We start from the raw sequence: 12,221 nt of genomic DNA on the forward strand, positions 1-12,221 counted from the left end.
AGGATTTTCTGGCTTCGCTGCATATCGCAACTGTTAAAAGAATACTATTAGTATATTATATTATGAAATCGTTTTTATTTGATGGGCAATATCTTAAATAAAATGAATAGATCACGGTTATTTCCATACATGAAATAAGAAATAGGTGATAAAATTTCACCTTTTAAAGGCCGGTTTATTTGGGCTATTTTCGGAATAAGAACTACTGTATATTAGGAATTTTTCGCCGCATTTTAAACGTTTTAAATTTCGCCTTTTTTGCCCTACGTCACGAGGGCGAATTTATCATTAAAGCGAATATAGGCAGACAACATAATAATAATAATAATAATATACAACATTTGATATAGCGCCCTATCTAGCTAACATAAGCCACTAATATCTCCCAATGTGTGTATGCATGCGTGTGTGCTGGAGATGTGATGTGTTCTGGTTGTAGTGGGACCGTGCTTCCAACGGCATCATTTATAGTGCCACCCCACTTGAATGCTACAGCACAGATAACGCAACATCCACCCCAGACCAATTTATACTCCGCCTGGGTTGTTGGAGATGTGTGGGCAGAAGAAAAAACTTTCTCTGAATACCCACGCGTATGACGACTTCGGGAATCGAACCCCGGCCGCCTGCGTGGAAGGCCGGAGTGTTAACCACTCGTCAAATCCGCCCAATCGGTGGACATTGAGTTAAGAGGAGACGGCGAAAATTTCCCAATATGCATTGTGGTTTTACGCATGATTTTATTGAACTGTATTTTTCGTAACGCGGTCCCTCTTATATCTTATTTTATTCATTTACACTTCATATGAGGTCTGGAAATGAAATAGAAAATCTTCACACGGAACAGGATTGCAGACAAAATCAATGACGCGCGTTAGGCAGTTCCGTGTTATAGGACCATAACACGGAACAGAAAGCTGTTTAATGCTTATATTTCCATTTTTCTTTTTTTCTTTTCATTTCTAAGTTCACAACGCACTTTTAAATTTTTGCGGTGTTTGTTCAAAAGGTAGATCAGCCCATGGAATTGCTCAAGGAATGTTGTCTCGTGACTTTCCGCGTAAAAAATATAGGTCGTGGAAATAAGCACAAAAATATCGACATGGTTTCCATAGTTCAATCAATCGATATGTTCAATTCACATTATATAATAGCCTTACATAAACGGTGAATATTATTGAATCATAGAGTTTTTTGTGCTTATAAATGTGTTTGCTAGTGCGGAGGGGAATAGCGATCCGTTAGTTATTCGTACCCTTGGATATATCAGTACGCCAGTGTTATGGTCTTATAACACGGAACTGGCCTTTGTAGTGTTAAATATTGGCAATGCAGAGCAAATGTTAATATAAACTTATAATATAATTTAAACAATAAAAATGGGCACCTACTTTCAATAATTGTCCGAATAATTATCTCCAATATTGGACTTTTGTGAATTAAACTTGTTCACCTCCAGCTTTGTTGAAGCATTTTTTTTCAATTGAACTACCTAGCTCTTGTGTTTAATACGTACGCCATTGATAATTAGATGACATAAACTTCATGAACTACAGATTTTCGGAAATCTGGCGCACAGGAAATATTCGGCTCTATCACTGAAAATTTGAAAGGTAACGTCACTCATCAAAGAAGAAATAATGTTACTTAATTCTTCATTTTTTTTGTACGAAACATTAACGAATATTTTTTCAATAACATCAAACTTTTTATCAGCCTAATGACTTGATCTTCAATGTATGACGAAAGTTTCTGAAATAGATGCCGTTTTGCATGCTTTCAATGACATAGTTTCGTCACTAATATGAAAAATAACCTTCATCAAACTTTACAATGTCACACTCCATTGGATTTCATTTTTATTGTTTTCACTTAAATGGGTTCAGCTCATCACATAAACTGGATTTACTTGATCTTTAAAATATTTTAAGAATCTGTCTTCAGGTAAATTATTTGATATTTTCAATTTCCCTTTTACAAAATATTCATAAAAGTGTTTCAGGTTTCAGGTTTTCTTAGATATTTTAACATATCTCGCGCAACAGTCGGATACCCGCTCTTAATTCGAAAATCTTGCTATCAGTTAATTTTATGTACAAATCATTCTATAACGACTTAAAGTCTATGTTTGTTTACAGTTTTACAACTATCAAATGTATACATTGCATCTTTGTTATCTTTATATCTCTGACGAGCATAACAAATATTTTAACGTGATTTGTCCATAAAGGCGTTTAATCTGTGTTGTCAACCTCGGTCCCAGGTGAACACTACCGATCTCCACCTGGGACCGATGATGCCCGACGTTGTGAAAGTTTCACATGCTTTCATTTAAAAATAATAATAATAATAATGAGAGTTGTTAAAGTTGATATCCTCTTCAACAAGTGGAGTGTTTGTCTTCTGTCCGATCACATTCCTATGGCTTTCTTCCACAAACATCCCGACCTCGCTCCGTAAACAGACGAATGTTTACATGGCGATCAGGTGACTTTCCGAAAACACCCGAATGTGTCATGACGCTGTCTCAATCACACGATAAAAAAACCCACAGATGATTGAACAGATATAATATAATGACAAAATCCCTTGTATTTTTTGTCATCATGGCTAGTGGTTTTGTTGTGATGATGAATTTGCGTACAACTATCCGCCGAAGTAACATGATAAAAACGTCGATTTATGAAGCTTACGCCATTACTAAACAATATCATATATATCTTAATTAAATCACAAATGTCATGTGGGTCAGTTCAATTTCTTTTGTGATATTTAACAATGGTCATATTAAACAACTTAAGACTAGTTTAGATCATTGCTAGATTGTAAAATGATCTAGCAATAGTCGAACTAGTCTGACAAAACAAATTGACATAACTAGCGTCCAATCCTTTTGTAGATATCTATGCAATAACATTTGTTTTAACTTAAAAAAAACACAATTGCATATTGTTATCATAGTAAAGAAAATAGAAAACTGCGTCGTTTCATTTATTTATTTTCTAAAGAGTTTCATATGTTACNCTCCTCCCGACCCCCGACCCCATTCCCCCTTCAATATTCCATTCCAACGGGACACTATATCATTTTTTTGAAGTTTCTTTATTCCCGAGAGCTTTATCCGATTCATAGTTTAATATCAAACAATTACATCATGTAGTACATGAACAGGAGATTATGCATGTGTATACACATTTAAAATTAATTATGTGGAGAGTGAGCCTATAAAGTATATAAGTAATTTTTCGTATCAGAAATTGATTTCTCAACGTTTTCTCGTAGCATGTCCTGTCCTCGGTGGCAATATCGTGAAAATCTTTGCACGGTCGATTGATTGATCGGGCCTTATTACGCCTTTTCCCTGTTATTACCGAACCTAGAGGGGAAAACTATTGCACAGTTTAGTTCTTTAGCAGTTATATACATCACACCACATCCCCATATACCCCATCCCCCGGGGCACTAAAAGTAGCCCGTCCCTACCAATACCACATAGAGAAAGTGTCTCTTCCATATGGCACTATTAACCCTTTTTTGTCAAGAGTACGGAATCTGAATTATACGTACTCTCCTAGATATTACAGGGGCAAAACAAATCCGGATTCAACACCGTTTAAAAAAAAACCGCTCATCTGGATAAAGAAATCCGTATCGCCATTGAAAACAAAGATTGTGTTACCAGTAGCCTGTCACCTCCTCCATCACGCGCTGTCCCTCCCGTATGTTTACATGACCTTTGTTTACATGACCTGCTCCCTCCCACTTAGCCATCACTCGCTGGTTAGCGTTTGATGGATCGGTGTCGTACAAACATCGCTCTAGACGGCCACCGTACAGGAAAAAAACCAACATCGGTTCACCAATAGGACTCGCTTTCGCGTGCTTTCCTCGTGTCGGCGGATCATTTTCTCACGGTGAATTGTCTTATCTCTTTAACAGTTTACTTCCTTGAAAATTAAACACAAAACCACGCGCAGTCCACAGCTTTCCACATGTACGGAGCTTACGTAGAACAAGATTCAACTAAAAATTATCTGGATTGATGTTTTGCCCCAATTTTTCTTGGATTTATTCATCGTAAACATTTTTCTTGTATTTTTTTATCGTTAACGTTTTGCTTTCGATATCTGTAATGTACTCATTTATTTGATTCCATAACAGCCCTACTGGATGTTTTGGAACTACTATCACAATCATCATGGGTGACGTCATCGAACAAACGTCTTCTTTAATATTTCAAAACTCGGGTGATCAAACAACTGGTGAATTCGACAAAATTGACGATGGGTGTTTAGGTTCAAATTTTCTTGATTCAGACAGATTTCAGAGCAGCCAGAATCGTCCCATCACATTTGAGAACGCCGCACGTGAGCGCTCTCGTGTGAAAACGCTGCGAGGGGCGTTCCTGGAGCTACAGCGCACGTTACCGGCGGTACCCCCGGACACGAAACTGTCAAAACTGGACGTGCTTGTTCTAGCCACCACCTACATCGCCCATCTGATGCGGACTCTGAGGGAGGACGAAGACGAGAACCAAATATTTGCTGCTAATGGGATCATGCATCCAGTTAAGGTAGGAAGCTAGCAAATTCAGTTATATCATATACAGCTATAGTGATGTACTAAAACTAAGGCTATAAGCAAGTATGTCAAACGTTTAAAAACTGCTTCATGTGACATAGTCATACGCATTAAAGACTAACGATAAAACTGTAATTTTCTAATTTTCATATATGTGACGATTCTGTTTAAGACTTTGTTTTATTGGAGAAAACAAAGAGACAGAAAATATTAAATATATATACAGCTCTAATAATATTAATTTATAGTGTAATGTAAGTAATAGGTGGCTCTAGAAATATTTTATAATTGATATTACAGTGCACGATATATGCAATTACGTATGTACAACCGTAATTATATCATAATTAATTATAATGTTTAAGTTGTATACATTTCATATGATTATGAAATTTATAGAACCGTAAAAGTAATATAATAAAACTATTTACATCTCTAGCAGTATGAAAATTAACAGTAATATGTTGCTTATATTGAGTTTTAGCGATATGGTGCCATATAAATTATATCTACAACTCTAGTAATACTATAACTTATAGTAAAGGGTAAAGTTATATATATACTGCAGTAAATTTATACGTAATAATAAAGTATAAAGTTATATATATATATATGTATGTGTGCAACTCTAGCAATATTATAAATATTAGTACAGCGTAAAGTTATATATATATATTACTGTGTAACAATATTATAAGTAATAATAAAGTATAAAGTTCATCAGCGTTCCTTGTCCGCGATGCTCTCAGCTTAATTGCTGCCTTCGGCTGTCTTTAGCCGAGGGGACTATTGGTTTTATATAATAGCTATATTTTCAGTTATAGTATATCAGTTCTATCTTCTTGTAATATGATGTATATGAACATGTAACTGTTCTGTTTCACTGTGTCTTGAAAAAGGAGCGGATCGCTCCGAAAATTTGACAACCTAAACGTGTTCACACTGTTGGAATTACTTCTTTGCCCCATATATACAACTCTAGTAATATTACAACTAATACCAAAGTGTAAAACTATATACAACTGTATATACCTGCTAAAGCCCTCGGCCTGATATTGGGTCCTCGAGCTGATATGGCATGTGGTATGGATTTTACCATGTACTATTCTCTATTTAATCATTATATAATTGATAATAGAGTCTTAAGTTATATACAACTCCAATATTAAAACAGTTTTTAACGCCGGGGTACGTTAATAATTTCTTAAACCGTAATTTTCTTATTTTGGTTTCATTTTTATTTATTTATGCATTGTTATTTATTAAATTATTATTTATTCATTTATTTATTTTAACGTTAGTTTAAACAATATTTTTTATTCAATAATTACATTATAAAAGTACATTAAGTAGCTATATAGATGAACAGGGACTTGACAGCAAGCTCATAGCTTATGTAAGTCATCTCCCTTTGTTTGATAAGCATGCATTGATGTAATTAGTAATGTTATCGAACATTGCAAACATGATTAATAAAGTTATTTAAACAGATAGTTAAATGAATGAATAATTATTTTACTGAATGTTACCCATGTATAAGGTTCTATTAAACCGTTAGTGGTATATTAATGAACTCTATAAAAACGATTACTATGAACTATATAATTATATAATTCTGCACCGCAATGATTTTTTTTATTTTATTTTTTTAAATCAAAGCCGTTTATATTTAGACGTATGATGTACAGTAATACGTTTATCTTTAACATTTATCTTAGGGAGTTTTCTGAAAATGGCATATACACGTAATAAAGAAAGGGCAAGTGGTTATGTCCACGTAGTCTGGTAAATTTGATATACATGTAGCTACACGCAAATTATTGTTACATTATCTAACGCTTCCACTACACTCTTATTTGATGACATATCAAAGCAAATATACGATACAATGTTTCTTACCATATGCAAGAATATGTTAAACGTTCAGCTTCGAACTATAGCAGTTAAAATATTATCTGCCTACTTTCTACATTATCTTTTTGGCTTGAATGATAAACAATTGTCGATTAATATAGTTGGTATTTACCTACTGATTTATCCTGCTTATCAGAGAATACATACTATGTTATGTTAAAAATTAATTATTTCGGAGTGATAAAAGAAATCGCTGTCAATTTTGCAGTTGTAAGCACAGAAGTAATTAAACAATATACATTTTTACGTTCACGTTGTTGCCATTTTGCGTCAATATTAAGGCTTGATCATGAACTTGTGTGTTACCGCAGTCGTTATTGTTGTTTTTACATTAACTTGCAAAATACGGACGCTATAAACACCGTTTGATTTGTTTTTTTGTTTAGATTTTTTATTTACTTTTTGTTTGTTTATGAATAATGAGTAATTACCAATTCATTTCCTGATATATGATGTCCGGCTAAGTTGATATATTGGAGTGATGCAACTTCATATTTCCTGATTTTCTATAGAATTACACAGACAAAACGTTTTGAACCCAACCTTTTCCGACACGTTCCATATTCGAGATGACAACTCAGAGATGTTCAGGTTAGAGCGCTTCAGCTTTTAATTTTCATAAGAAAAGAGCGTGTGTCGGTCGGCATGATCATTTTTGGACACTTTTTTGTCGAATTTGTTGTATACATGTCAAAACACAATCTATACGCTGTGGCAGTTTATTTATTGTTTTTAGATAAAGTATAAACGTTATGACTGTAAAAGGAGAAAAGGAAGATGATAATTATCATGATATTTGCGCGATGATTTGATTTCACATTCGGATGTTGCATTGTTTTTGAAGAACAATAATTTAATAAATAGCTGAATCTTTCGGAATTTGAACCTAATATTTCACAGAGTCTGTTAGCTTCATATACAGACAATGAAACCTCTACTACCAAAGTGTTTTATGATAAAAGTCACCACTTTAACATCGTCGCAATTCAATGTTTTTATCTGCTCACTCTCCTTACAACTCGGTTTCTAGGATTCTGATTCAAAGCAAAACTTGATTGAATTGAAATATAACTCCGTTATTAAGCACAAAAACAGTTTACACTCAAACCCGTGGCTTGAGACGATGCCACTTTAATAACTTTTCGGGGGGGGGGGGGGGGTTTCAGAAGTAATATGCCAAGTTCTACTTACGGAATTCGTCGCCCCAAATTTTGTTCTAAGTATAAAAGATTTGTGAATAAATGCGTCTTTTTTATAAATGTAATCTTAAACAAATGATTTGCAACTTGAGCCTGTGACCACCACGACCAGAAAACCAGGCATCACCTCCGATGTATTTGTCAGGAAACACGATGTCTCTATTTGTCTATTGCTAGTTCTTGTTATTGCCTTTTTATTTATTTTTTGCCGACTTCGAGTTCCTTTTTTTCTTGGATGTCGACGATATGGTATATTCTGCCGTCATGTGTTGACGCTGTGGTATAATTTGTCACATTGTGTTGGCACTGTTGTATACTTTGTCACTGTACATTGACGCTATGGTATCATTATGGGTCAATATTTTCTGCTGTTTTAAGTCGAAACATATTAATTTTCTATCAAGAAAGATGAACGTATTACACACTCGGGTGCTGAATCAATACAGCTGTTTCATCCTTCTGGGACTCATCGGTGATATTTGGGTAAAAAACGTTGGAAATATATACAGTATGTAAAGTATGTGTAACAAAATGAGAAATTTTATATTTTATAAAAAGGCATTCAGTACGCGGCTTTAGTAATATGTGTAGATTGTTCTTCGCAATTTTGTATTTGTATTGATTATGAACATAGCCCAAAATGGACTGAAATCTTAAACAATATGAACAAAGTGGAAGTACACAAAAATATTTTAACAGTAATTATATACCGCGGTATGAATTGGCGCATGGTTCAAAAATTGATATATTTTTACGAATATTCCCAATCTCTTCTATCTCCCCTTCTGAACAACTTTTTTCAATTTGAAATATAATGTCGTTAGACACTGATGATACATTAATAACATCTTACACAATAGGTCCATTCAATTGTATGTACATTAGCTATCAATAGTATAAATAGTGTTTATGGGAAGTGCATTCACAAGTTTCACAATCTTGTGTCTATGTAATTATTTACACAATCAACCAGTGTTAGCTTTCACAAAAACATATAGCTATATGGTCGTGTTAACAATAAAACAAAGACATCTCGAACAAGGAAACTGGTCAGCTAAATTGATATCGGTGTTTTTCCAAGGGATTACGTATGCAACCATTTTTATAGATTTTATTTTATTACAAAAAAAATCAACATTACAAAATAGTTTTCACACTCACTTGTTCAGTCTTACAACTAAACATCTCGTGTAGGCCTGATCATTATATACGTGTTTCCTATTTCCCTATAGACAATTATCTATTTTGTTTTTAAAGTCAATGTATTAACTTTTTATAGAAGTTACAAACAATCATTCATTAATATATATATATGTATATTTGTTTTATAGAAATAATCGGTTTTTTATAGATGATAGATGGATGTTAATGAAACTGTTACATAGACAGGTAAATAAAGTATCAAGTCGAAAAACAAATGATAGTCAGGTACACTTCAACGATCAAGCGTATTATTATATAGTCAAATAAGCTAAGAGTGTTTTATTATACATCAGGTAATCTAAGAGTATCCAGTCAATTATTATACATCAAGTAAACTAAATGTAGCAGGTCAATTATTATACTGTCAGGTAAACTAAGAGTATCCAGTCAATCATTATACATCAGGTAAACTAAGAGTATCCAGTCAATTATTATACAGTCAGGTAAACTAAGAGTGACCAATTAATTAGTATACAGTCAAGTAAACTAAGAGCGACCAGTTAATAAGTATACAGTCAGGTAAACTAAGAGTGACCAGTCAATTAGTATACAGTCAGGTAAACTATGAGTGACCAGTTAATTAGCATACAGTCNAAGTATACAGTCAATTATACATACAGGTAAACTAAGAGTGACCAGTTAATCCTTATACCGTCAGGTAAACTAACAGTGATCAGTTAATTATTAAACATCAGGTAAACTAAGTGTATCCAGTCAATTATTATACATCTGGTAAACTAAAAGTGGCCAGTTCATCATTATACTGTCAGGTAAACTAAGAGTGACCAGTTAATTAGTATACATTCAGGTAAACTAAGAGTGACCAGTTAATTAGTATACAGTCAGGTAAACTAAGAGCGAGCAGTTAATTAGTATACGGTCAGGTAAACTAAGAGTGACCAGTTAATAAGTATACAGTCAGGTAAACTAAGAGCGACCAGTTAATTAATATACAGTCAGGTAAACTGAGAGTGACCATTTAATTATCATACAGTCAGGTAAACTAAGAGTGACCAGTCAATTATTATACAGTCAGGTAAACTAAGAGAGACCAGTTAATCCTTATACCGGCAGATAAACTAAGAGTGACCAGTTAATTAGCATACAGTCAGGGAAACTAAGAGTGTCCAGTTAATTAGTATACAGTCAGGTAAACTAAGAGCGAGCAGTTAATTAGTATACAGTCAGGTAAACTAAGAGTGACCAGTCAATTATTATACAGTCAGGTAAACTAAGAGTGACTAGTTAAGCATCATACAGTCAGGTAAACTAAGAGTATCCAGTCAATTATTATACAGTCAGGTAAACTAAGAGTATACAGTTAATCCTTATACCGTCAGATAAACTAAGAGAAACCAGTTTATCATTATTCAGTCAGGTTAACTAAGTGTATCCAGTCAATTATTATACAGTCAGGTAAACTAAGAGTGACCAGTTAATTAGTATACAATCAGGTTAACTAAGAGTGACCAGTCAATTATTTTACAGTCAGGTAAACTAAGAGTGACCAGGCAATTAGTATACAGTCAGGTAAACTAAGAGCGACCAGTTAATTAGTATACAGTCAGGTAAACTAAGAGCGACCAGTTAATTAGTATACAGTCAGGTAAACTAAGAGTGACCAGTTAATTAGTATACAGTCAATTATTATACAGTCAGGTAAACTAAGAGTGACCAGTTAAGCATCATACCGTCAGATAAACTAAGAGTGACCAGTTTATCATTATACAGTCAGGTAAACTAAGAGTGACCAGTTACGCATCATACCGTCAGATAAACTAAGAGTGACCAGTTCATCATTATACAGTCAGGTAAACTAAGAGTGACCATTTAATTAGTATACAGTCAGGTAAACTAAGTGTATCCAGTCAATTAGTGTACAGTCAGGTAAACTAAGAGTATACAGTCAATTATTATACAGTCAGGTAAACTTAGAGTGACCAGTTAATTAGTTTACAGTCAGGTAAATTAAGAGTGACCAGTTAATAAGTATACAGTCAGGTAAACTAAGAGTGACCAGTTAATTAGTATACAGTCAGGTAAACTAAGAGTATACAGTCAATTATTATACAGTCAGGTAAACTTAGAGTGACCAGATAATTAGTTTACAGTCAGGTAAATTAAGAGCGACCAGTTAATGAGTATACAGTCAGGTAAACTAAGAGTGACCAGTTAATTAGTATACAGTCAGGTAAACTAAGAGTATACAGTCAATTATTTTACAGTCAGGTAAACTAAGAGTGACCAGTTAATTAGTATACATTCAGGTAAACTAAGAGTGACCTGTCAATTATTTTACAGTCAGGTAAACTAAGAGTGACCAGTTAACTAGTATACGGTCAGGTAAACTAAGTGTATACAGTCAATTATTTTACATCAGGAGAACTAAAAGTATCCAGTTAATTATTATACAGTCCGGAAAACTATTAAATCTAGTCAATAATTTTGTAGTCAGGACAACTCAAGGTTCCCGGTCAAGTTCTTCACGTAGTAGATACAACAATTTAGGTAAACTTAACTTATGAAGTCGGGTTAACTACATGTATTTAAGGTAAACTAAATTATCCAGTCATACAAAGAACACATTTTAAGTAAATTTAAGTTGTGCAACCGGTAAACTCAACTTATCTCCTTTCATCTTATCAACCATTCTTCCAACGTTTTCTTTAAGTTTTAATACTGTACAGATTAAAGAATAAAAAAAACCCCAAGGAATTCGTTGGCTGGATGAAAATGGTAAAATTGCTCATGTCGAATTTCGAAAGTCTGTGGCATGAACGGAACTTGTTTTTATATTTGATGTTGCAATATTTGTATCAAAAATTACATTGTGGAAGTCAATAACCACATAATTCTATGATATTCTTTCTAATTTTAGAAATGGCCGATGAGATCGCGCCTGTATGCCGGGATATTGTCCAGCACCTTTCCCGCCCAGGGTCAGAGGAGGGCAACAAATAACAACGCCTGCTCATCGATGACGTCCCAGAACAAACAAGCACATTGGAAATGTCGAACAAGGCCTAAACAAACTGGTTATATGAACCACGAGCCGATGTAATGTATAGCATTCTGGTTGTGCAAGAGATCTCAGGGACAAACAAACAAAATCTCGTCAGAAGAAATTTGACTAGAAATNGTCCTATTTCTCATCCTCCTATTCGTTTTTGTCCTTGTCCTCGACCTCCTATTTGTTCTTGTTGTCCTATTTCTCACCCTCCTATTCGTTCTTGTTGTCCTATTTCTCATCCTCCTATTCGTTTTTGTCCTTGTCCTCGACCTCCTATTTGTTCTTGTTGTCCTATTTCTCACCCTCCTATTCGT

The 12,221-nt window shown here is 34.1% G+C and overlaps 1 protein-coding gene across 1 annotated transcript; it reads left to right on the forward strand.

Annotated features, from left to right (window-relative positions):
* Positions 1–4,137: 4,137 nt before the first annotated feature.
* On the forward strand, positions 4,138–11,961 carry LOC110445200 (transcription factor 24-like). The gene is made up of 2 exons (XM_021489683.1): positions 4,138–4,573; positions 11,776–11,961. Exons 1-2 carry the CDS (start codon positions 4,199–4,201, stop codon positions 11,956–11,958), a joined length of 558 nt encoding a protein of 185 aa, XP_021345358.1. The 5' UTR covers positions 4,138–4,198; the 3' UTR covers positions 11,959–11,961.
* Positions 11,962–12,221: the final 260 nt, after the last annotated feature.

Source organism: Mizuhopecten yessoensis, unplaced genomic scaffold (assembly GCF_002113885.1).
Source record: "Mizuhopecten yessoensis strain PY_sf001 unplaced genomic scaffold, ASM211388v2 scaffold2111, whole genome shotgun sequence".
NCBI lineage: Eukaryota > Metazoa > Mollusca > Bivalvia > Pectinida > Pectinidae > Mizuhopecten > Mizuhopecten yessoensis.

Bases quoted from the DNA above. Each gene is read 5' to 3' on its own strand.
- LOC110445200 (XM_021489683.1), top strand. From the start codon at position 4,199: ATGGGTGACGTCATCGAACAAACGTCTTCTTTAATATTTCAAAACTCG. The intron at 4,574-11,775 runs GTAGGAAGCTAG...TTCTAATTTTAG, and splicing joins GGATCATGCATCCAGTTAAG to AAATGGCCGATGAGATCGCG.